The sequence below is a fragment of the Podarcis bocagei genome (assembly GCF_964188305.1).
Source record: "Podarcis bocagei genome assembly, chromosome: 13".
Lineage (NCBI taxonomy): Eukaryota > Metazoa > Chordata > Lepidosauria > Squamata > Lacertidae > Podarcis > Podarcis bocagei.
Window position 1 is genome coordinate 42744656 of NC_138138.1, and position 26494 is coordinate 42771149.

Genomic DNA, 26494 nt, shown 5'->3' on the forward strand with positions numbered 1-26494 from the left:
CGAGATGGTTGGACATTGTTCTCGAAGCTACAAACATGAGTTTGACCAAACTGCGGGAGGCAGTGGAAGACAGGAGTGCCTGGCGTGCTCTGGTCCATGGGGTCACAAAGAGTCGGACATGACTAAACGACTAAACAACAACATCTCAGACTTTGATTAAAATGACTGTACTGGATTATTTCACATTTCAGAGTCACTGATGTGAATAAAAATTTCCTGTGCCGTACAGTTTTCAAGTAATTTTACGGGGAGGATGAAAATTAAGGAATATTAGATACATGAACCATGTATCGTAGAATGGTGAAGTAAAACAAAGAAAAGACCCCAGTCAATATAATCTTTTATTTTAGACACCTCTGGGAATAAATACTACATTAAGCATAGATGTATATAACAAATCTCTATAGCAGAAATCTCTCCCGGAAAGCTGAGATCCTCCCTTCAGAGCTCAGATTCTTTTGCACCTTTGAAATTATATGTACTGAATGCACATTGGTCAGTAGATTATGCTGCCTGTGGAAAAAAACAGGGTGGAACAGCAATGGGCTAACTACATTGGGAAAGGACCAAACGTAGGTGGTCACATAAACCATGAAATCCCACACATTACGCCCATGGTCATTTATGTGAATAAAGAGCAGCTTGTGCGTAAGTTGTATATTTGTATATTTGTGCATATATCACATTATGTATTTTATTTTATTTTTAAACATAATTCCTGGACTTTTTTTTAAAAAAAACAACTATATTAGAGTAACAGAAACAAGTGAGCACTTGGGTGTACATGGTGTTCTGACACAGGACAAAGCTTGAGTGCATCCGTATCCACAATTCTATATTGAACCTGTATTCTTTGAGCATCCCTCTCTCAAATGTTGAACGAGGCTGAGATTATCATCATACACAATATGTTCTATTATCATCCAAGGAAAAATCACAGGAAAACATATTGAAATGCAAATGTTCAGAAATGTTGCCAACTTTCAAATGCAGGGTTACATTACATTTTCACTCTAATCAGAAACCCTTGAATCCAAAATGACAACAGTTTAATAGTTTCCTCAGCTGTTGGGCAGGTAGCCTAATGCAGAGGCTGTCCACCTTTTGGGCCTCAAGGTCACGTTTGCAAATGTGTGTGTTGTGGGCACCACAAATGCACTGCAACCAAGCAAAAGCTGCAGCCTATTGTACTGACTACAAAAGAATGTTTCTTTCTAGCCCCATTTCAGTAGGTGGAGTGGGGGAACTTGAAGGCATCTGGAAAGACATCTGTGGTGACCCTGACCTGATGCCACTAACCCTATGATTGTCTATCATAGAAACTGTGTGTGTTTGTAAAGCAGTGGGAAATGCAGCTTTAATTTTTGTAATGATGGGGGTCAGGGAGGGAAAGATGTATGTAGAACAGGACAAGTTTTTTTCTTATACAGTGGAACCTTGCTTCTCGAATGGCTTAGTTGACGAACAAATCGGCTCCCGAACGCTGAAAACCCAGAAGTGTTCCGGTTTTCAAACGTTTTTCAGAAGCTGAACGTCTGATGTGGCTGTCGGCTATTGTTTCTGGAGCGCCTGCACCAATCGGAAGCTGCGCCTTGGTTTTCCAAAGTTTTGGGAGTTGAACGGATTTCCGGAACGGATTAAGTTCGAGAACCAAGGTTCCACTGTACTAATGGCTGGAGAAAGAGGAGGAATATCAGTGGGCCAGATTAGATCGATACCTATCTCCAATATGTCCCACATGTGCGGAGGAGAGACGGCTCTGGAAAGAATCAGGTAACCAACCATGCAGATTGACCCTATGTGTCTTGGATCTTGTAGGTTTACAGCATATGCAAATGAACCTCAGCATGGACACCTGACAGAAGTATCAGAGACAGGGCAGGGAAACAGCTGCTCTCTTTTGCCCATTCATGTATATCAGTTGAATTTGGGAAACACATTGTTTGATGTGGTATGAAATCTCTGGATGATTCAGTCCCGCAGTTTTGGATCTGATAATGGAGTCCAGCAATATTTGGGGGGGGCACATGTTCCCCACCCCTGTATTATGTGGCCTGACAGGTATCTGACAACACCTTAATCTGAATTTTAATGTCCCAGGCAAGTGGCCAAATAGAACTTCTGGCTTAATGGGTTATATAGTGAGCAACCCTGCATTAATCCAAGGCAAGGGCAGTGTTATGTTTTGTTAAATTGATGAGCCCCTGTAAACAAATAATAGATAGGTGTTATGTACTGAAGCTCTCACCCTGGGCCAGCAGGGGGATACTGTAGATAGTTATGCAAATGAAGGATCGAAAGTGACGTTCAGTGATTGGATAGTTTGTATGCAAATGAAGGATCGAAAGTGACGTTCAGTGATTGGATAGTTTTAGAAACTTGCAACAGTTACATTGTTCTGGAGCTCTATATAAGCAGGCTGACTGAGCTCCTCAGTTCAGTTCTGTTCCAGCTTACAAATAATGAGCTGCTTTGGAAGAATCGCTGTGTCATCTGATATGTTTGCCCACAGCTTAACAATAAATTCTTTTCTTTCTTTTTTGTATATAATTTTTATTAAATTTTCTGTTTTACAGTTGAAAATACTCATTTTTACATCCTTATAATATCAATGACTTTCCTTCTTCTCTTTCCATGGTTCATTTTACATATCATAAATCCCTGCATATTTTAGAAAAACTAAACCATTCAGCATTCCATTATTACATCTATCCAGTGCTTTTTTTTCTAAAAAAAATGTTTAGGGCTGCTCTCATTTTCCTATTCATATTGAAATACTGCCCCTCAATGAGGCCAAACTTAGATTCACAAAATGTTTAGGGGTATGCGTACCCCAGAAAAAAGCACTGCATCCATCAAAACTTATTTACACTGTTAAATTCATCTTAATGCTGCCAACGTTTTCAGCTGTACACAATTATTTCCCAAGAAATAATAGGCGAATTCTTACGACATTATACATACGTTAACTGAGAACTTCGGGTAAGTGAGATTCAAGTGACAATTCTGTTGTGAGTGAGCTCCGTGGAATGCCTGCTTTCAAAGATTTTTACAGCTGTTTAGTGCTCTTGCTGCAGGTGGAAAAGGCAAGCCTGCCCTACATGAAATTGCTTTCTTCAAAATGGACGGGCCACCCTGATGCATCACAACCTATGAGAATATGCCTTTGTCCCGTGTGGGCCCAGTAGCGGCACTGGCCCCGCGAAGTTACCTGCAGCTTGCAGGTGGTGACGGACAACTGTGCCCTGCTGAGCCTCAGGGCCCGGCGGTAATGGGTTCCGCCTCTGTTGCAGATGTCCTTTATGTTGCTCCTGGGTGCATGGACAAAGCTGTTGGTATCTTTGCAAGGCCTCGTCATCCCCCGGCGCAGCATCATGGCCCCGCAGTAATCCTGCCCGGCCACATTGGTCCGGGGGAAGTCGCTGTGCTGCCTCAGGAACTTCTCGTGCCGAGGATTCTGTGAGGAGACGCGGCTTACAATCAGGCAGGAGGCCAACAGGAGCAGCAATAGCGCTTCGTTTCCTCTCAGGGAGATCATTGTTGCTGCTGATTTCCGACGAACCTGCAGCCATCGAAAGGAAGCAGGTGAAATGTTTATTTCGCATCACGTTACATTTTTTTAAAAATGGGTTGCAGTGTGTCGTAAAACAAATACGCACAAATGAAGGTCAAGATAAAAAATAGCATTTAAAGAAGCGTGATTGACAGGAAAACAAAACAGAAAAAAAATGAAAAATTGAAACTCCACATGGAGTTTTTTTTACTTGTTTTACTTGATTTTTACTTGCATCGTTGGTGATGCAGTGAACAATACAAGTGGTTTTATTCTGGGGACGACGCAGGGATATGCATATCCCTAAACATTTTGTGAATCTTTGTACTTTTGTCCATTTACTGTATTTATCTTTCCTGATCTGAACTATAAAATGGGGATTTTCCTGAGTTAAAATGAGAGTACCCCTAAACATTTTTTTTATAAAAAAGCACTGAACAATACCATAAGAAGTATTGTTTACCATCAAACACAGACCATTGGTCCATCTAAATCAATGTTGTCCACACTGACTGGCAGCTGCTCTGTGGGGTTTAAGTCAAATGGTTGCATCTAGCTGTACAGTACCAATGTGAGAGAGCTGCTTTGCCCCTGTCTCAAGACACCTGCCACAAAGGTAGGCTAGGTCAATGCAGTTGACACTAGATGGCAACGGAGAACAATAGCTAGCCTGTCATGAAGCAGAAACTGTGTGTGAGAGAGATTGCGATAGCCTTCAATTTCTGTTCAGGAATGTTTTTAGTGCACCCATATTCAAAAGAGGGCAAAGTCTCTCGTATGTTTTAAGGGTTCTCTATCAAAGCAGGGTGTGTATCAGGCACAGCTTGGCGGCAGGGAAAAGCAAAGTCAAACACGGCAGAATTCCCACTTTTTGAAAGGCACAAGGACTGTGTTTTCAATATTACACCAAGCGATCATCTTAAAAGTGCTCTTTTGGCAATTTCTTATTCTCTCTCTCTCTCTCTCTCTCTCTCTCTCTCTCTCTCTCTCACACACACACACACACACACACACACACACACAAATTCTTGCTCTGCATGGACTAGAACAAACCTATGGGTGGGTTTCATTGGCAAGACTCAGCTCTGGGACGTATCAGGTAATTTTAAGAAAGAAAGAAAGAAAGAAAGAAAGGGAACAGTCCCTGAGAACAAAAGGGTTTACCATTATTTATTTATTTACCATTTTGTAACGGAAGAAGCACTAAACGTTGAACGGGAAATAGCTTCTCTCAAACAAGTAAAAAACAGAAACAAAAGCCAGGTGCAGTGGTACCTCGGGTTACATACGCTTCAGGTTACATACGCTTCAGGTTACACACTCCGCTAACCCAGAAATATTACCTCGGGTTAAGAACTTTGCTTCAGGTTGATAACAGAAAACATGCAGCAGCGGCGTAGTGGCAGCAGGAGGCCCCATCAGCTAAAGTGGTGCTTCAGGTTAAGAACAGACCTCCAGAAGGAATTAAGTACTTAACCCGAAGTACCACCGTATTGTTACCATTGTAACAAGGAACTAGTCCCTCAGGGGTCTCACACATCCCTTACCCTTTTGCTCAGTCAGAGGCTCAGCAATAGAGATGTACTTTCTGGGTGATTCTGCTGTGTGGAAGGGAATCAGTGCCACATGAGACCCCCCTTTCCTCTGAGGGACAGTTGTGGATACATGCAACAGGGTGCCTTATTCTCGCTCTCTCTCTCTCTCATACACATACACACAACCCACAGTCACACACTTCAGACCTTCTTGTGTGTCGTGACTGCAAAGCACATACTGTTAGGATCTTTTTTTTTTTTAGTCTGGGGGGAGCACAGAGTCTGGGTATCCTGTGCCCCGCTCTAGATGCTTTTCAGCGCCAACTACCATAAGCCCCAGCCAGCATAACGGGTGTTCAGTGATAGGAAAGGACGATCTCTGCTTCTAGTCAATGAATATTCTTCACATTTACAAAGCTGAGAAAGGGGCTTTTATATTAATAGACAGGATTGTAAATTGCTTTTGTATGCCACAACCGCAGCAAGAATATTATTGGCACAGAAATGGAAACAAGAAGGATTACAGACGAAAGAAGAGTGGCAGATGAAATTAATGGACTATGCAGAATTAGACAAACTGACAGGAAGGATTCGAAACCTGCGGCACCAGAGATTCTTAGAGGACTGGAGTAAATATTTGAACTATTTGAAACGCAATAGTAATAAACAGATTACGCCAGTAGGACTGCAAGAAGTTTTGTAAGGAGGACTATGCGGAATATTGCAAGGAAGACTATGAAGAGATTTATCAGTTAAGGACAATCAAAAGTAATAGAGAAATTAAGAAATGCAGATTAAGTGATAAAGAATGGAAAATCTTCAGGGGTAGGTAGTTGACCCAAGTCTGAAATATTGCATAAGAATTTATGTTAAATGATTGTTGGAAATGATATGTTAAAAAATTAATAAAAATGTATTTAAAAAAGGGAGAAAGGTGCTTTTAAGGCCAAATAACACACATGCAGCTGAAGGGAACTAAGCCTTCCCACTCTCCCCTTCTTTACAGCCTAGTTGATACTGGAGCTGGGATGGGGGAGAAAGCAGGCACTGGCCCATAGGGAGGTGATACTGGGAAGGGTCCCTGCAAATGTTCATGTTTATTTTTATGCCAAACACAAAATCTCTCCTCTGCATCTTCTGCGTCACAAATGCGCACAAGGAAACGAACAGGGCTGCTGCCGCCTCACACAGTTTGACCTGTAAATTGTCACTGCAAGGGACCCTCCATTCTCTCTTCGCAGCAAGAAGAGCGAACCTGTGGCCCTTCAGATGTTGTGGACTACAAATCCCATCATCCCTGACCACTCGGCATGTTGGCTGGCACTGATGGGGTTTGAAGTCCAATAGTATCCATAGGTTGGCAGCTTCCCCACCCCTAGCCTACACAGTGTAAGTCTAGCTGGGTTGCAACCAATGTTTCCTTTGGCGACAAACTCAGCCTCCCTCCCTGACACAAGCTAAGGACCACAACAATTTTATCACCCAGAACGATTTCTGCACCAACTTACGCGATCTTCTCAGCCAGCACTACTCAGAAATGCCTCCAAATCACCCAGGGGGCTGTCAGAGCGGTGAATTCGGTTTCCTGTAGAACTGAACATTTCCCCGTGGGCTCTTTATACCCAGCCTAGCCAGCTGCTGGTAAAAGGTTAGTACTGATCACATGCAGCTGGATTGAACAGGCAGACAATGTGTGGATCACTGAGATGGAGGGTAGGGATTAAGAAGAACAAATGCACTGAGGATCAAGACACAGTTGACCTCATCATGGTTTGAAGTCTCTCTGTTAACCAGTAAAGATAACACTACTTCCTGAATCCTTCTGAATATTTCTCCTGGGTGTGTGAATCCTGCAAATCATCATCATCATCATTTCTTGATTGATTTAAACAATACTGTTACTGGGAATGGGGAAGAAATTTGATTCAATTCGCACTTAATGGTTAGCATACTTAATTCACAATTTCTGGAACATTTTGCCTATTGAAAAATGGCCAACCTTAAAATTCGCACTTCAGTGAATTTTTCAGCGCAGTTCTGCTGCCAGGCAATGTGTGCAAGAATGCATGTGCTGGAGTAAAGTGTGCTTATAAATGCATATGTAAAAAAATTAAAATAAATAAATAAATAAATGCACATATGATTGAGAATCACATTAAACTGGCATTAAAGAAGTGCAAATTGCTTTGCAAAAAAAAGTATGCGTTGGGCAAAATGGCATAAAACATGTATGTATTAGGAGAAATTCACACAAAATGCTGTTGAATTTTCATGGAGACTTTTTAAAAAATGAAACTGCTGTGGAGGTGAATTTAAGATTGGATTTAAAAATGAGAACTGGAGAGAAAATGAAACTGACAGATTTGCTTACCCCCTAATTATTCCCTGTTTGGGTGGATGCTAGAACTGTCTTTTTTTTAAAAAACTATTCGAAATTTTCAACATAACACAAATTAAAGCTAATTAATTATTTACCACTTCTTGACTCCCCCCCCCGGTTGCCAATGTCTCCCCTTTGTTTTGTTTTCCATTCAATCTCAAATCCATTAATCACCTTAATACAGTGGTACCTCTGGTCCAAACAGGATCCGTTACGGAGCTCTGGCTGGATCCTGAGGTTTTGCAACTGGAGGTGCCACTTCTGCGCACACATATGGCTGCGGCACAGAGATAGCTTCTGCTCCTGCGCAAGCAGCAAAACCTGGAAGCAGGTTTGCTGCTTTCGCAACCCAAAGTTTACGTTACCTGCAGTGGCGTAGCGTGGGTTGTCAGCACCCGGGGCAAGGCAAGTAATTTGCGCCCCCTAACCCGTGGATTTGCACCCCCTAACCCTAATCCCCAGATGTTGCGCCCGGTGCGGCCGGGCCCCCCCTGCACCCCCCACGCTACGCCATTGGTTACCTGAGGTTAACATAAGCTGAGGTTCTACTGTGCACGGTACTTCATAGATGCTGTATCAATCCTCCTAAAGTTTTTAACTCTTCACAGTGAACTTTAAGGTATTCTATAATTTTTTTCCAGTCTTGTACAAACTTTTCTTCATCTTGCTCGCGGATCTTCCCGGTCATATTTTCCATTTCAGCATAGTCTGTCCTCTTTGTTATCCATTCTTCCATCACTGGAACTTTATCTTCCTTCCATCTTTGGGCAAATAGCATCCTTGCTGCTGTGGTTGCATACATAAATAATCCTTTAACATTTCTTGGTAAGTCTTCACTTGTTATTGCTAATAAAAATGCCTCTGTTTTTTTTTAAACAAAAGTTATCTTAAACATTTTTTTTCAGTTTGTTATAAATCATTTCCCAGAAGCCTACTGCCTTTTTACATGACCACCACATATGATAAAATGTACCTATTTTATCTTTACACTTCCAGCACACATTAGATAAATTCTTATGGATTTGGATTTTTGGATTTTGGATTTGATATCTTGCTTTATCACTACCCTAAGGAGTCTCAAAGCGGCTCACAACCTCCTTTCCCTTCCTCCCCCACAATAAACACTCTTATACATTTTAGCTAACTTTACTGGAGATAAATACCATCAATACAGCCTTTTCATATAATTTTCTTTTAAAGCACTACAAGCCGTAAATTTTAAATCTTTAAATTTTAAATAAAGTTATTTGCTAGAAACTACTTCTCAAAATTAGATACAGCTTCTCATAATGTCAAAATGAACACCGTGACATAACATATTAAAATGTAGCTTATTCAGTTGTTTTTTTTTTTTTTAATAAATTTTTATTGGTTTTACAGCATTTTTAAGAAAAACAAACAAACACAAAACAAAACAAACATACAAAATACTTTCAAAGATATTTTCATAAACCTCTTTTCTTGGACTTCCCCATACCCCCCCTCTCTGCATCCCAGTGTCCATATTTGAACTAGCAACTTCCAATTGTTACTTTCTAATCTCTGTCATCTTAATCCTCCTTTATTATCTAGCCTTGTATCCCTGTACCCTGTTACTTCTAGCAACCACAACATTTTAACATTCGTTAAGTTTGTAGTAGTCCTTAAGATAGCTCTTAAATTTTTTCCATTCTTCTTCCACCATCTCTTTGCGTTGGTCACGGATTCTGCCTGTCATCTCAGCCAGTGTCATATAGTCCATCACTTTCATCTGCCATTCTTCCAGAGTAGGTAAATCTTGTGTCTTCCAATACTTTGCGATGAGTATTCTTGCTGCTGTTGTGGCATACATAAAGAAATTTCTATCTTTCTTTGTCACCAATTGGCCGACAATGCCCAAGAGAAAGGCCTCTGGTTTTTTAGAAAATGTACATTTAAGTACCTTTTTCATTTCATTATAGATCATTTCCCAGAAGACCTTTATCTTCGGGCATGTCCACCAAAGGTGGTAAAAAGTGCCTTCAGTCTCTTTACATTTCCAACATTTATTATCGGGCAAATGGTAGATTTTTGCCAGCTTGACTGGGGTCATGTACCACCTGTATACCATTTTCATAATGTTTTCCTTTAAGGCATTACATGCCGTAAATTTGATACCGGTGTTCCATAACCATTCCCAGTCATCTGACGTAATGTTGTGTCCAACATCCTGCGCCCACTTAATCATAGCAGATTTAACTGTTTCATCCTGTGTGTTCCATTTCAACAGCAAGTTATACATTCTAGATAAATTCTTAGTATTGGGTTCTAACAATTCGGTCTCTAGTTTTGATTTCTCCACTTGGAAACCGATTTTCCTATCCTGTTTAAAAATTTCCATTATTTGACGATATTGAAACCAATTTTCTACTTTGTGCTTCAATTTCTCCTGACTTTGTAGTTTAACCTTGTCTCCATCCTGTTCTAAAATTTCCCAATACTTCGGCCATCCGACCTCCATATTGAGTTTCTTCACTGCTTTAGCCTCCACTGGTGACACCCATCTAGGGGTTTTATTTTCCAATAAGTCTTTGTATCTTATCCAGACATTAAATAATGCTTTTCTAACAATGTGATTTTTAAAGATACTGTTAACCTTATCATACCAAAGATATGCATGCCAACCAAAAGCATTATTGAAGCCTTCCAGATCCAAGATGTCCGTGTTCTCGAGGAGCATCCATTCTTTCAGCCAGCAAAACGCTGCTGCCTCATAGTACAATTTTAGGTCCGGCAGGGCGAAACCCCCTCTTTCTTTAGCGTCAGTCAGTATTTTGAATTTAATTCGGGGCTTTTTGCCCTGCCAGACAAATTTCGAAATGTCTTTGTGCCACCTCTTAAAACATTCCATCTTGTCGAGAATCTGCAAGGTCTGAAACAAAAATAACATTCTAGGCAATACATTCATTTTAATTACTGCAATTCGGCCTAACATTGACAGTTTCAGATTTGACCATATTTCTAGATCTTTTTTAATCTCTGACCAACATTTTTCATAATTGTCCTTATACAAATTAACATTCTTAGGTGTTAAATAAACCCCTAGGTATTTGACTTTCTTAACCACTGTCAAACCTGTTTCCTCCTGAAATTTCTCCTTTTCCATATCTGTTAGGTTTTTCCCTAAGACTTTAGTTTTTTGCTTATTCAACTTAAATCCAGCCACCTGGCCAAATTGTTGAATTATTTCTAAAACCCTTTTCGTACTAGTGTTTGGCTCTTGCAAAGTCAATACTAGGTCATCTGCATACGCTCTTAACTTGTAATGTTTAGCTCCGACCTGCACACCTTTGACCTGCTGGTCATTTCTTATCATATTCAGCAACACCTCCAGAACCGAAATAAAAAGTAATGGGGAAATTGGGCACCCCTGCCGAGTTCCTTTTTCTATCTTAAGTTCCTCAGTCACGACATTATTTACAATCAGCTTAGCTTTTTGTTCAGAATATATTGCAGCCATACCATTCTCAAAACCCTGGCCTACCCCCATCCCATGAAGATTCTTCCTCATAAAACTCCAAGAGATATTATCAAAGGCTTTCTCCGCGTCCACAAAGATCAATACTGCTTTAGTGTTTATATTCACCTCCAGCTTTTCCAAAATGTCTATTACATTCCTTACATTGTCTGCTAGGTGTCTTTTAGGGAGAAAGCCTGCTTGGTCTTTATGAATCTTCTCCATCAAAACTCTTTTAAATCTTTTTGCCAAAATGTCTGCAAAAATTTTGTAATCCACATTAAGGAGTGATATCGGGCGGTAGTTCTTGAGTTGAGTCTTTTCAGTCTCTGACTTTGGTATGAGTGAAATATATGCCTCTTTCCACGATTCAGGTGCCCTTTTTCCCTCAAGGATCTCATTACAAACTTCTCTTAGTGGTTGAATCAACCATTCCTTCAGCGATTTGTAGTATCTAGAAGTCAGTCCATCTGGTCCCGGAGATTTGCCCAGTTGCATACTCTGAATGGCAGCCTCTATCTCTTGTTCTGAGATTCTCTGGTTCAAGTCCATCTTACTTTGCTGAGAGATATTTTGTAATCCATATCTTCCAAGGAATTTGTCTATATCTTCTTCATTTTGCGGGCCTTGGGTGTAAAGTTTTTTGAAATAACTTAAAAAGCAATTTCTAATTTCATTAGGTTTAGATATGCTCTTTCCATCAACCTCTAGGCTTGTAACTGTATTTAGTTTCTGCCTTTTCTTCAATTGCCATGCCAAAAGTTTACCGCATTTATTTGCTGATTCAAAAGTCTTTTGTTTCATTTGCTTTATCTTCCATTCAATCTCTTGGTTCATCAATTCCATATATTGAGTTTGATATAACTTAATCTCTCTTAAAATGTCCTGAGACTTTGGTTTTGTTCTTAGTTTCCTCTCTCCTTCCTTTATCATTTCCAAGATCTTCTCTTTTTTCTCATTTTGTTTTTTCCTCTTTATTGAATTTTGTTGAATCAAAAATCCTCTCATAACAGCTTTACTTGCGTCCCAGATCACTCTTTTCTCCACGTCAGTCCTCAAATTTATTTCAAAATAATCTTTTAAGGTCTTTTGGGCCTTCGTGAGAATCTCCTTATCTCGAAAGAGGGTGTCATTCATTCTCCATCTAAATTGACCGGTTATTGTGAGTTTCATCTCCATCTTCACGGCGTTATGGTCGGAGCAAGTTTTTGGGCAGATTTCCACTTTCTTAATCTTTGGAGCCAATCCACTAGTAACCCAGATTTGGTCAATTCTGGTCCAGGTCATCATTGCTTGGGAGAAGAAGGTTCCCTCTCTCTCCAGAGGGTTCCTTGTTCTCCAAATGTCTATCAAGTCCATGTTTTCTGTCATTTCGAAAAAAGTCTTAGGGAGTCTCCCTTCTTTAGTGACTGTTAGTCTTTGTGCCTTGTCCATATTAGTGGAGACCACGCCATTCATGTCTCCCATGATTATCATATTATAATCCAGATAGTCCGTCAAAGTTTCATGAAGTCCCTTAAAGAAGTCAGATTTGCCTTCATTTGGTGCATAAATTCCAACAACTAAAAGTTTTTCTCCTTGTACTTGTATCTCCACAGCCAGATATCTCCCTTGTTCATCTTTAAATATCATTTTTGGAGCCCATTTCTCCTTCACATATATTACCACTCCTCTCTTCTTAACTTTGTCTGATGAAATAAATTCTTGTCCTAACCTTTTATTTGTGAGTAATCTCCTGTGGGCTCTAGTTATGTGAGTTTCTTGTAAACAAATCAAATCCAATTGTTCTCTGTTCAAAATATGAAATACTTGTCTTCTCTTCAAAGGCCCATTCAGTCCATTACAATTCCAACTAAGGAATTGCAGAGCCATCTTGTTATTTTCTTAAGGCTCCTCCAACAGCTCCAAGTTGTTGCTCTTCTTCTGACGGTGGTGGTTTTTGTCCAAACGAGAGACTCAGGATGTCCAGTGCTCTCCTCTGTTCTGCAAGTACGTCCACAGTCCCCTTCTGTAGGTCCTCCTGATATCTTGCCAGAAATTTGTCTTTATCTTGAATTGTCTTTATTTTCACTTTCTTTGCCTTGTAGTCGAATGACAGTCCTTGTGGGAATTCCCACCTGAAGCGGATCTGATTTTTCTTTAACAAAAGCACCAAATCCTTGTAGAAGTTTCTTAAGTCCAAGATATATTTTGGTATGTCTTTAAAGATCTGTACTGCTGAATTTCCAATTTGGAGGGCTTTTCCAAAGTGTAGTCCTAAAATTTTATCTCTTTCCTCCTTAGATCTGAATGTGATCAAACAATCTCTTGGTGTCTTTCTATCTTGCTTTTTGCCGAGTCTAAAGGCAGTTGTGATTTTGAAATCGTCTTCCTCCAAGTCCCAGCAATCCGCAAACTCCCGTGTCAAATATTCCACAAGGTTGTCATTTTCATTCTCCGGAATCAGTCTTAATTTTAAGTTTCTCTCTTTCCTCTGTAACTCCCACAAGGCCAAGGTTGCATCATGCTCATAGACCTTCTTGGCAAGTGGCTCTAATTTCTCCTGCGTCTCTCCAGCTGTGGCTTTGGCCTCTTCGGCAATTTGACGCGTGGTGGCATTTTCCTCGACCAATTTATTTATAGATTCTGTATTCTGGTTTAATCTTGTTGATATTTCTGTTAATTTTTGTGTGTTCTCTGAAGTCTGTTTTGTCAAAGACTCCAGAGTCTGGTTTATCTTAAGCAAAGCTTCTGTCACAGCATCCATAGAAACGGCTGCTCCTTTGTCCTGTCCTGTTGTTCCAGCTAGTCCGGCTGTTACGCCTAAGATCGAACCTCTTCTCTTTGCTTGTTGCAGCTGCAGCTGTTGCTGTTGTTGTTGCTTGGTCTTGGCTCTTGTAGTTATCTCTTCTTGTGGCCCACTCATGTCAAGGTCAATTCCCACGGGATTTATTCTCCCTTGGAAAATTCCACTGTCTTAGGCCGTGCTGGACTTCACTTTATCCTCTAGAGGGAGCAAATCAAAATGGCCATAGAAGGAAATTTCAAAATACATGAACAAAGGAGACCATCCAAGATGTAGAAAGAAAGGAGGTTAATCCAGTCAAAATCAATGTTACTAAAGTCTTATAGCTTCCAATTGCCACAGTTGCCCAGTATACTGTTTATACTGTTTCTTCTTAAAATGTACAAAAATCAGGCACTGTGGCAACTTTGTATCAAGGTGTCACTTCACAGGGAAAAGTCAACTCAGTGTACTAAGAAGGCAGACCGTTTCAGACTTTCAAGTAGATAAGATAGCAGAGGTTTTTTCCTTCAAATAAGTCATGCAGTTAATGTTCAGATTCGCCTCCCCTCTGCCCTGCTTGCTAGAGGGGAGATCAAAGGTTTAAATGTCCGGTTTAGCTGATCAAAGGACGAATTTAAACGGATGCAGGTTTAGAGCTCCGTTGCTTTCACTTTCATGCGGTCGGGGGGAGGCAGACTTCCTTTGTTTAGATCTCCCCCGTTTTTAGCCCAATTTTTAAGATTAAAAGAAAAGTCCCAGTTATTTTCCAGTTCTTACTCACGGGGAATCAGTCCGAATTTCTTTTCAGGAAGGAATCGGCGCTCTCCGCTTATGGCGACGCGGCTTCACTTCGCAGGCTGGGTAGCGACTCTCAGCACCGCGCTCACTCCCGATGTCGATCCGTAGCCTTTAAAAAGGCTCTTTCACGGTACCGGGGGGCGCGAAGGTGCCCACCGAGTCTCCTTGTTCTCAGGCTTCAGCGCCTGGGATTTTAGGGGTCCCCCGCTTGCCGTAGCGGGTAAGACCCGAACTTGCGAAGCAGTCCTTCTCCGGAGCTCGGAGGTAGGACCGCCATTAAGCGCTGGCACCGACCGGAAGTCCCCCAAAATGTAGCTTATTCAGTTGACCGTCGAGTCCGGGATGTACAAAATGCAATTCCTATTTTGTCAGTCCTGTAGTCCATTCATATTCTAATTTCTAATATATCAGCTGTACAAATTCCAAAGAAACATACAAAGATATAATAAATGTACATAACATGGAACTCATTCGTGATAGATTTTCAGTCATGGTAAACCTGTAAGCCTGAGTACTGTAAAGGGGGCAACACTAGCTAAGGCGACAGGTGCAGATAATTTGTATTAATTCGCTCTTAAAGGAAGAGTACTCAGGCATACAGGTTTACCACGACTGAAAATCTATCACGAATAAGTTCCATGTAGCTGTTATATACAGTAACGGTATGTACACTTATTATATGCTTGTATATTTCTTTGTAATGCGTACAGCTGATATATTACAAAGTGTCTATGTTTATATGATTTAGAACCACGCACAGCTGTTGAAGCCCCTTGGGGCGAAACAGGGGAATATCTAGGAACCCTCGTCTTGTTTGCCTGTGCCAGCATCTACCAGTGCCAGTGTTCAAATGATTTAATGTTGTACTCTTCTAAGGAATACATCAGATAGAAAAAGACAAGAGAAGATGAAGAAATTAGAATACGAATGTGCTGCGGGACTGACAAAATAGGATTTGCATTTTGTACATACTGGACTCGGTGAGTTTTACAAAGCAGACAGCACTTTCATGTTGGACCCGGCAAGTCATCCACTGCATGCTGCTGGTTGCAATGCATGCATTTTACTATGCATACGTATCCAGATTGAGAAACTGCAGTTCACCCTGGCTTCACCCTGCAGTTCACAGGTTACATATGCATGCAGTGAAACACTCACTCATCAAACATGCATATTAATTCTTACGACGAACCATTTGTCGCTCTGAAACTGTGTTTACTGTCAACAGGTCTTGAGAAACGCCACTTGAGGAATAAAAGATTTCAGGGCTTATAAATGAATTTGTGCCAAGCTGCAAGAGAGTCAAGGGTGATTTTAACTGGGGCCCTCTTTCCAATATTATCACATTTATAAAGTGTGTATATATATGTAGAGAAAGAGAGAAAAAACCTTCCATGGAGCTGTACAAGACACACCTCTAAGATTAAAGCGATCATGTGCATTGTGAACAGACATCCCAGAAACTAAGACACCTCTGTATTTCTTCATCTTGCAAGGGAGGAAGCTAAGTAGGATGAGGTTGGTGGAAATGAAGAAACCTGTTAGTAGCATGGAGCAAACATACATCAATGCTTTTTTTCTCCTGTGTTGGAAAAAATAAGTACAGTTGTACCTTGGTTCTCGAACGCCTTGCAACTCGAACGTTTTGGCTCCCGAACTCAGAAGCAGGGCTGTAGCTAGGGAGTGGTGAGGAGGGCCCGTGCCAGGGGTGCAGGCGAGGGGGGTGCATGCAAAATTGGCTAAAAATATGTCCATAAATATGTCTAGAAATAAAAATATTGATTATTGCCTCTTAAGAAAAGGTTTTAAATAGAGGGTGAATTGAATGGGGGTAGGGTTGGAGGAGAGGCGGAAAGAAGAGCTAATTTGTCAGTGGCTGGGGGTGCAATCAGGACAGTTCTGCCAGGGGCACAAGATCACCTAGCTACGGCTCTGCCCGGAAGTGAGTGTTCCGGTTTGCGAACGTTTTTGGGAAGCTGAACATCCAACACGGCTTCCGTGGCTTCTGATTGACTGCAGGAAACTCCTGCAGTCAATCGGAAGCTGCGCCTTGGTTTTTGAACGTTTTCAGAAGTCGAACGGACTTCCGGAACAGATTCCATTCGAGAACCAAGGTACGACTGTACCTCAATATTGCCCTCACTGATTTTTGATAGACGTTCCCTTCTTACGAGGCACAACAGCTGCGTCCAGCTCTATGACTCCCTATTCTCTACACTCCAACTGTGTAATTATTAGAGCAACAAAACTCCATGAAACACAAAGGACAGTCCAGTTTCACGGAGGGTTGCACTTCTGTTGAACTCTGAAGTGTAAACGCTAGATTTCTTCAGCAACATTCTGGACATTCTTAGCTCTGATCCTAGGCCTTGTCTTGAGATGGGAACACCATTGTCTCCTGAGTCGGTCAATATTTGGCCACTAATAAAGGAGTAGCAAACAGGAACAATCCATTGTAGACAGGAGGATTTTCTGAATTTATCATAAGCTATTGTTCACCAGCCTTTTGGAGCCACTCTCTTGCTTATCTCTTACCCAGTCTCCCATTTCTTATCCCAAAGGTGATGGCTGGGGCAAACCCATCTAGATAAAGCCAAAAGCCTTTTCACTGCCTAAGATTTTTTCCAGGCGAAACAGGTTGTAGCTGGCCTGCCTCACTAGGAGGGGCTGCCCCATTTCCAGGAGTCACTTCAAAGAAACAAATGGATAATTAGTGCTTTTTAATCTCCCTGCAATACTCAGTTTGGTCCAGCAGGGCTATTATTACATTACGCTCCTTACGTTCATTTTAACTACTTTGGTGTTTTTCTTCCCTGTACTCATTTGGGGCTCTGATTCAGTTGTGTTTTCGGTGTTTGGTTGATTTTGCTTGGTTGATTTTGTCATTTCTGTTTTCTTTAGCGGAACAAACAAGACTGTTCAATCTTGGCAGATACGTTGCCCCACGAGGCATGCCAACTGCTGTGTTGCAACTTCCTACCTCCCCTTTGAAAAACGTTTAGAAACATATCAATCATTTGGTCGTTGGCCTGTTTCCAAACACCCCTACCAACTTCTGTGGTCAAATGGAGGCCTCTTTTCTGGGGGAAAGTGTGCAAACACTTGAGATTACAAAAGGTGACTTTCACAAGCCAATTTCGCTTGTTCAGCGTAATGTCGTCATTGAACAGGTTTGCTGTTGCCATCACTGAGAGCCACTTAAAAATGGGTGAAACCACACCTCTTGATACTGGTAGGTAAAGGTAAAGGGACCCCTGACCATTAGGTCCAGCCGTGACCGACTCTGGGGTTGCGGCGCTCATCTTGCTTTATTGGCCGAGGGAGCCGGCGTACAGCTTCCGGGTCATGTGGCCAGCATGACTAAGCCGCTTCTGGCGAACCAGAGCAGTGCACGGAAACGCCGTTTACCTTCCCGCCGGAGTGGTACCTGTTTATCTACGTGCACTTTGACGTGCTTTTGAACTGCTAGGTTGACAGGAGCAGGGACCGAGCAACAGGAGCTCACCCTGTCGCAGAGATTTGAACCGCCGACCTTCTGATCGGCAAATCCTAGGCTCTGTGGTTTAACCCACAGCGCCACCCACGTCCCATTTTGATACTGGTAATAAACTGCTAAAAGAAAATTTGTGTGGTGCAGACTAGATAACATCACAAAAAATCAGCCACCAGAACCCATGTTTTCATAGGTTCCTGTGCATTCATGGCTCATCCTATTCATGTTACTATAATTTGTTTTAACAACTTTCAATACTGAATTCTAAGTTGCTGCTTTTGAGCCTGTTAGAATGGAACATGTTGCCTTCTAGCAGGTCACCTACTTAGTTCAATGTTGCATTCTCTGACTTCCTTAAGGTCTTAGGCAGAGGCCATTCAAACTACCTGATAACTTTAAAAACAAAGCAAAATCTGTAGATGCCAGGGACTGAACTGGGGACATTATTGTGCTCTTAACAATGAGCTATAACTTGTTCTCCAAATTGACTATTCCCCAGGAACCAGAATCAACACCTGACGTCCCTGGAAGAGATGCGGGAGAAATTCGGCTCTTTGTTTGGATACAATCACACTACATCATCATGCAACAAAATGGTAGACCGAAGCTTTTCAAGACTGGATTTGTTTGTTTGTTTGTATTCCTGAGCAATACCCTTTATGAGGCTACTGGTATATATAGCAAACACATTTAAACTCCATAGTCAAACAAACACTATCCACACACTAAAGGAGAGGTCCTGGGAAATCCCAAAGTTTACTAAGGCATCCAAGTGGGGAGATCTTAAGTTTTGAGGACCTTTAAGAAGTTCAAAGAGGGATGGAATGGAGTGTCCTGGAGTAGGGCATATTTAGCTGGCTGCCACTTCACTGCCGTCTTTTATTGCAAATAACAACACAGTTGTACATATGTAAAGGAATATTTTATTGCATGAAACTGCAAGAGAAGACCATTCAGTCACAGGTGTTCTCAGATCTCAGCCTTAATCTTTAGCGAGTGTTAAAACGCAAGGATAGGAAAATGCATTCATATTGCTTTATGACCACTAGATGGCATGCATTTTATTAAAATACAAAAGCAGGAGGGAAAGACTGGAGGGACTGCGCCTCAGAGAAAGCAAACAGGAGCATTTCAAAAGGCAAATTACAGTTGAGATACACAAACAGAAATAGATTTTTAAAAAATTCTACCCGATTCTAAAAAGGGATTTAAAGCATTGTGATTCAATACAAGTAAACAGAGACATCTAAAGAGGCATTTTGAAGTGAACCGGCACCCCGTTAGTGCAGCCCACCCGAATGCGCTGGGAGGTGGACCTGCCTCTGTAGTTACAGGGGGGTCTCTGGGAGCCTCCCCCAAGAATGCGGCAAGCTGTGAGGTCAAAGGGTGTGTTGCTGTCATAGTAATTCTCGCTGGCGTAGGTCCCCCCGTCACCACAGGTGGCATCTATTGCCATGGGGTCCCCATGGATGAAGGTGTTGGAAGGTTTGCAAACACCGTCGGTCATCCCCCTTCTCTGCATCATGAGGTTGCAATAGCGCCGGGCATCCAAGTCGCTTCTGGTCTTTGGGAAGTCGATGTGCTGCCGGCAGAATTTCTCGTAACGGGATTCCCTCTGGGTAAGCGCTGGCAGGACCATCAGGAATAGCAGCAGCCAGCAGGCAGTCGTCTGAGCCATGGTGTCCGCTTCACTTAGGAATGGAGAAGGGAATGATTATTTGTTTCTTTAAAAAAATTGTAAGGCAATTTGCGCACAAAACTAAATGATTTTGTGTAACTATATACAGTGGTACTTCAGGTTACAGACACTTCAGGTTACAGACTCCGCTAACCCAGAAATAATACCTCAGGTTAAGAACTTTGCTTCAGGATGAGAACAGAAATTGTGCAGCAGTGGCGCGGCGGCAGCGGGAGGCCCCATTAGCTAAAGTGGTACCTTAGGTTAAGAACAGTTTCAGGTTAAAAACAGACCTCCGGAACGAATTAAGTTCTTAACCCGAGGTACCACTGTACAGTAAAAGCTGAAGAGCGGCCACTGCTTTGATTGGCTAGGTTGAATATCAACACAGATCCTCCGCAGGCATTGGCTGGCCTTCTGTGATGTCATTCCTGAGTGTTCTAACCTCTGAGTGGGAAAGAGGTGCTCATGGAATGTTAACAAAATGCGGCTTCTACAAAGAAAGCGAAAGGTCGCTTGAGCAGCATGTAAGGGCCACCAATATCTGGGAAGAGAAGGAGCTGAAAGCTCTTTGCAGGAAGGAGGAAGTGTCACAGAAAGGATGGCTCAGCTCACCAAAGCCGATTGCAAAAAGCTCGGTGTAGAACATGTTAAAAAGCAGGGAGGTTGAGTTGATTCTTTAGTCTTCTGCTTTAGTCTTCTGCCAGGATAACAAATGAGTACAATCTAGAAAGCTGTTTATGAGGTCACAAGCTTTTTCATCTGTGTTGAACACATAGTTTAGATAGTTGGGGTTTTTCCTCATCTCCTGTCATAGCTCCAGGTAGAGAAGCAGGGGCCATAGCATAGATTGAGAGATCGATCGATCAGTGATAAACACCAGTGGAGGCTGGTGCAGCAGAGCAAATGGGAACTCACGCTCAGTGCACAGACAGCCCTCACCTCCCTAACTGTCCCCATATACATGCCATTCAAAATATAAACAACAATAAACCATAAAATAATTATTTTTTTAAAATGAAACAAAACCTACAGTAAGATGGAAAATAATGATTATTTTTTATATTTCTGATTGGCCCAAGAGGCTCAGTGGTTTAGACCACAGCACCACCCGCGTCTTCATGCAGAATGTAGGCACCCTATATATGGAAATGAGCAAACCAGTGATATTTTAGGGAGCAGGCTAGCAGGCGGGGCCCATGACTTACATCATAGGAGCCTACACAACACAAAACACTGTTGCTGTGTGTAGGTTTTATTTTATTTGTTTTTTATCTTATATTTTGGAAATGTCATCCAGTTGTTTTTTTCCTTTAATTTTTTTTTGGGGCCCCCAAGAGAGTGGGGCTGTAAGCTATAGCTTGTTTAGCGTATATGTAAATCTGGCACTGTTCACATGCAGCGGAAGTCCCTAACTCACTGAGGGTTTGAGGCCCATCGGCTGCCCTCACCTGCCAGTCAAAACTGTTCTGGGGTGTGGCTGCTGTCACATGCTGACAGCTTCTGGGAGCCACAGGTGAGAGCTGAGTGCAGGGTGGGGACCAAAGGCAGAGGGAGAAGAAGGTGCATGACACGTCCCTCACCACAGATACTACCCCCCTCCCCTAACACCCCATACACTCCAGAACATTTAATTATAGGAACTCATTTGAATGCTTGGGCCCTAATCCCCTCACTTTTGTCAGCAGATCCTACCTGCCTTGCAGAGCAAAATGGTCCCCTTCTGAGCTGTGTTTTTCCCTTCTCGAGATCTTGTTTTACCAAGATGGCGAAACAGATCAAGTTCCCAGAAAACCTTTTTTTTTTTTTAATGGCATATTTTGCAATCCTCTGGACTGTGTGGAAAAGTGGGAGGCTCCATTGCAAAGCTGTTTGAGGCAAAGTGACTGGTTCTAAACCACTCGTTGCTTATTAACAAATGGATCTGGTTCAATTTTTTTTTTTTTAAATCAACATCATCATCTCGCCCTTGAAAAGTGTGTCAGGGCCTCAGTGTTGACAAAGTGTTGAAGGCAGCCCTGTTTAGGGAAGCTTTTAATGTTTGATGTATCACAGTATTTTAATATTCTTTTGGAAGCCGCCCAGAGTGGCTGGGGAAACCCAGCCAGATGGGCGGGGTATAAATAAAAAATTATTATTATTATTATTATTATAAAGCCAGGACAAGGCTGAAAACCGCACCCTGCTGATCAAGGGCGGCAGGAGGGGGGAGAGACTTTTGTTTCATGTTTCTAAGGAAAGAAAAGATGCAGAGCATCTGGAACTGATAATATTTGGAAAGGAAAACATCACTAGCCACTTTCTTCTGTTACACGTCAACCAAGTGAAGGAGGACCCAGGGAGGAGTAAATAACTGCTGCTGAGAAAATTAGACTGAAGAAGACGACTGCACTTTGGAGCTAAAGAAGAGCAGTTCAGATCAGCCTCCTCTCCCTCTGAGAGGGAAATTTCACAGATCTTGTCCATCTTCCCTCGCTGAATCCTGAATCTTGTGGCATGGGCCTGTGCTATTGATAGTCTTGCATTCTCTGCCTTATACTGAGTGAGGCCATCGGTTCTCCAGGATTTCAGGCACAGGACATTCCCCGTCCTACCTTGAGATTTTAGGGACTGAACATCGGATTTTCTGTTTGCAAAGCAGAGCCACTGCCAGTCAGTGTAGACTGAGCTAGGTGGGCCAGTGACCTGACTCAGTATAAAACACCTTCCGTTGCTCCTTTGGCCTGATCTAGTTGGGCACTTAAGTTATCTTAAGTGAAGAATGTGCGACCAGTGACATCAATATGAGCATGTGCACGCAGGGCTGGATTTAGGTTTGATGAGGCCCTAAGCTACTGAAGGTAATAGGGCCCCTTATAGGTCCAGCTGTCCTTTGTCAACAACAAATTGTTTCTGTTTTTTTTGTGTTGAATATATGGTATATGGTAATTTATGGACCTAGTAGGTATCTTAAGCCATTTGCACACAACAAATAGGAGCCTACACAACACAAAACACTCTTGCTGTATGTAGGTTTTATTTTATTTGGTTTTATCATATTTTGGAAATGTACATCCAGGTTTTTTCCCTTTAATTTTTTGGGGGGCCCCAAAAGAGTGGGGCCCTAAGCTATAGCTTGTTTAGCTTATACGTAAATCCGGCACTGTGTGCACTAATGAACTCTGCTCAATGGTTCACTGTCACTGGTCCTCCTTGCAAATTATCTTCAACTCTCTGGGGAAGGAAAGAGAGAGAGAGAGAGAGAGCCCTTTCTTTGTTCAAAACAAACCTTCTCTGTAACTTTCACATGCTGCTGTGAATTATTAACTTACTTATAGCTTTAGTAATTTATTAACTTGCTGTAAAAGTTGAAGTTATTCACATACATATTTTTCATTCCTCTATAATGGTGTGTGTGTGCTCCATGAGGCAATACCCGAAGGACCTCCTCTTTCCATATCAACCCACCTGGACCCTGAGATCACCTCCTGAGGCCTTCCTACGTGTGCCTCCTCCTCAAGAGGTCAAGAGAGTGGCAACATGAGAACGGGCCTTCTCTGCAGTGGCTCCAGATCTGTGGAACACTCTCCCCAGGCAGCTTCTCCTCGCACCTTCATTATACACCTTTAGGCGCCAGACAAAAACATTTCTTTTTAACCAGGCCTTTGGCTGACCTGAGGGACGCGGGTGGCACTGTGGTCTAAACCACTGAGCGGTTCGAATTCCCGCGATGGGGTGAGCTCCTGTTTCTTGGTCCCAGCTCCTGCCAACCTAGCAGTTCAAAAGCACGCCAAAAAGTGCAAGTAGAAAAATAAGTAGATAAATAGGTACTGGCCACATGACCCCAAAAAACTGTCTGCGGACAACCGTCGGCTCCCTTGTCCAGGAAGATGAGCACCGCAATTCCAGAGTCGTTCGTGACTGGACTTAACTGTCAGGGGTCCTTTACCTTTACCTTTACCTTGGCTGACCTGATCAACACCCTATACCCTTTAAAATGTGGCTCTTTTGGGGTGGGGGCATTATTGTTTTGATTTTATATATTGCAATCCTTTTTGTGAACCACCCTGAGACCTCTGGGCATAGGGCGGCATATAAATTCAAGAAATGAAATGAAATGGCTTGTTAGAAGGGGGTCCAGGAGGGCAATATAGCTGGTGGGTAAAGGTTCAGTATCTCCTCTTCCCTGCTTCTTCCACTTCAAAAACACTGTCTCAAAAAATGGTCAGGGGGATACCTCCTGCAGAGACACATCTGACCTTTGGGTTGATGCTCTACTGCTAACAATACCACCTGAAGATTTATCTTTCTCTCGGTTTCCAACAGATTTCCAAGCTGACTTGGAAGCTAGATTCCCATGTGGGTCTGAATATCCCCAGATACTTTCAAGGGGAACATTTGTCTTCCAAAGAAGGGAGTTTACATTGTCCATTATATCTACTCCCAGCCACAAAGCACCCACAGAACCACAAACAGCAAGATGACTATTTATTAGGCATCCTGTGGAATGTGCTCAGAAGCAGCCCTGGGGCTGTGGTGCCTGATCACATGATGACAACTGGCTGTGTCTATAAACATGAACTCTGCACCCTGGGACAGAACTGAGTGGGGAACCAGAGTTTCGAAAGTGTTGGGGGAAGCATTCCAAGCTGCCAGACATTAATGCTGACTTTTATATATATATATACTTTCTGTTTTAACTGTTTTTTTTTTAAAAAGAAAACACCAAAACCAAAACGTTTTTAGACTTTAAATGCTTGTAACCTTCCCTCCTTATGCTGGTCTCTGACCGTAATAAAGACTTGATTTGATTTGGTTGCAGCCTACCACCCATGTGGGCAGAAACACGAAAGAAAATCTCGGACAGTGCAGTACTGCATTCCACATTCCCTCCCTTGGATGCAATAAGAAAAAGAAAAAGAAATGAAATTAAACACACATCAAATGCTATGCAACTTTAATAGTGACAGACATTGCTGGTTTAACAGAATCAAAGCAGGCTTCTTTGCCACTATGGTTTAAGGGTGTTTTCTTTGTTTGTTTTTTAATTGCAGTAAAGCAGAGCTGGACAGAATGGCAGCAAAGGGGGGTTTTCAGTGGAGTTGCAAGGGATGGCATAATTGTTAAAAAGCTGAATATTTGGGATCTGGGCGTTGGAAATCTTACACTGTGACAATGATACTTTCGTCAAAGTGCACAGGCTCATTATTCTGATTACAGGCAATGACGATGTATCTGGATGACTTGTTATCAGAGTACTTGCAAGGTGGGCGAGTTGAGCCGCCTTTGTGCTTGCAGGTGGTGACAGTGAAGGGGCGGAGAGCGATCCTCAGCCCGTTTCCATAATCCTTCCCTCCAGTATCAGTGCATACAGATTTGATGTTATTCTTGGTGCCGTGGATGAAGGTGTTCACTTCCTTGCATGGTCTGTCCAGTCCGCGTCTTTTCATCATGACGTCACAATACTGCTTTCCAACATTGCTCTTGGGATTATCGTAGTGCTGCCTTAGGAATTTCTCATAGGGCGTTTCACAATAGGCTCCCAGTGCCAGAACAGACACCAGAAAGGTGAGGAGCACAAGGCCAGATCCCTTGAAAGGCATCATCGTGGGTGACCCCCGCCTGAAAGAGATACCTGGGGGGAAAGTAAAGTGGGTGTGTAAATGCTTTCTTTCTGTTTGCCACCTGAGGGTGCTTTGTGAAACAGCTTGGAGTTCAAATCAATGCTGTACTGTATATCCTTGCAAATTCTTATCTGCAAATGTTGTGGTGGATGTTATCTAGTCATGATCACATAACCATGTGAATATTGATACAAACCAGTCACATTGCAGCTTATGCATCTTATAGCAGAAGTTTAAGACACAATTTAAATATTTTTAAAAACCACTCTAAGTAGAATAATGAAGCATAACCACCCACCCTACCCACTCGCCACTCTCAGTCTTCCCCTCCTCCTCCTCTTCTTCCTAATTGTTTAAACCAATTCATAAACCAATAATTTATGCATTCACCACTAATAATGAAACACATATTGTAGATATTTTTCAACAATTATTATGCTATTTTTGTGATATACAAACGACAGGAGAAAACTTGGTATACTTATTTGTATAACATCATTCTTGTTTTTAAAACCCAATTAAAAAAACCAATATAAAAGAAGAAGCTTGGACCATTGTTGAGGGTCAGGGAGAAGGAGGCAAAGAAAATAGGATATTTGTACAAGCTCAGTTAAGTTTCTGGCTGAAGTGAGATCTGAGCAAGGGACTCACTGGTATGAATCTGAGCTCCAGACCAGCACTGAGAGACCAGGGTTCAAATCCCACTCAGCCGTGAAGCTCAATTTGTGCACACAACAGCTCCCTCATCTTGTGGTTTAACGTTGTATGTTCACCCCTCTTAAAAATATATATTTCCCTAATAATAACTGCATGCTTATGCTTATGCTTCCCAGGCACGTAATGTTCTCCGACATTTCCCTTTTTCTAAGATTCCTTTGTGTGGAATGTGCTTTGAATTTCCTTAGTGTAGATTATTACTCCCATCCAGGCCCATGAGAGGGTGGGGGGCAGCCAAGTACTGCAACTATGAGTTGGGCCATAGGGAAAGCCCCATGGAGGCCATGCTTTCCACCAAGTCCCAAGTGCCCCTTGTAAGGTCGTGTCAGCAGGATGTTAAAATCCCCTTGGACAACCAAACTAGGTGTCTCCAGGAGAACACCCGCCATGACCTGAAGCAGCTTGGGCAGGGAATCCTTGGTGCAGCAGGGAGGTCGGTATACCAAAAGGAATCCTGTACTGTCCCTATTGCCCAACCTCCAGAACATGCACTCA

At 42.2% G+C, this 26494-nt stretch overlaps 1 protein-coding gene and 1 long non-coding RNA gene across 2 annotated transcripts; one reads left to right on the forward strand and one right to left on the reverse strand.

Annotated features, from left to right (window-relative positions):
- Positions 1-17467: 17467 nt before the first annotated feature.
- Positions 17468-18607, forward strand: LOC308570939. Its single transcript, XR_014001249.1, has 2 exons — positions 17468-17740; positions 18501-18607. It is a non-coding gene; the product is annotated as an uncharacterized lncRNA (long non-coding RNA).
- Positions 18608-18901: 294 nt separating this feature from the next.
- On the reverse strand, positions 18902-25264 carry LOC308571826 (uncharacterized protein; the record flags this gene model as incomplete). Its single annotated transcript, XM_081167443.1, has 3 exons — positions 18902-19687; positions 21375-21484; positions 24825-25264. The coding sequence occupies 3 exons, from the start codon at positions 25262-25264 to the stop codon at positions 19248-19250; spliced, it is 990 nt and encodes a 329-aa protein (XP_081023569.1). The 3' UTR covers positions 18902-19247.
- Positions 25265-26494: the final 1230 nt, after the last annotated feature.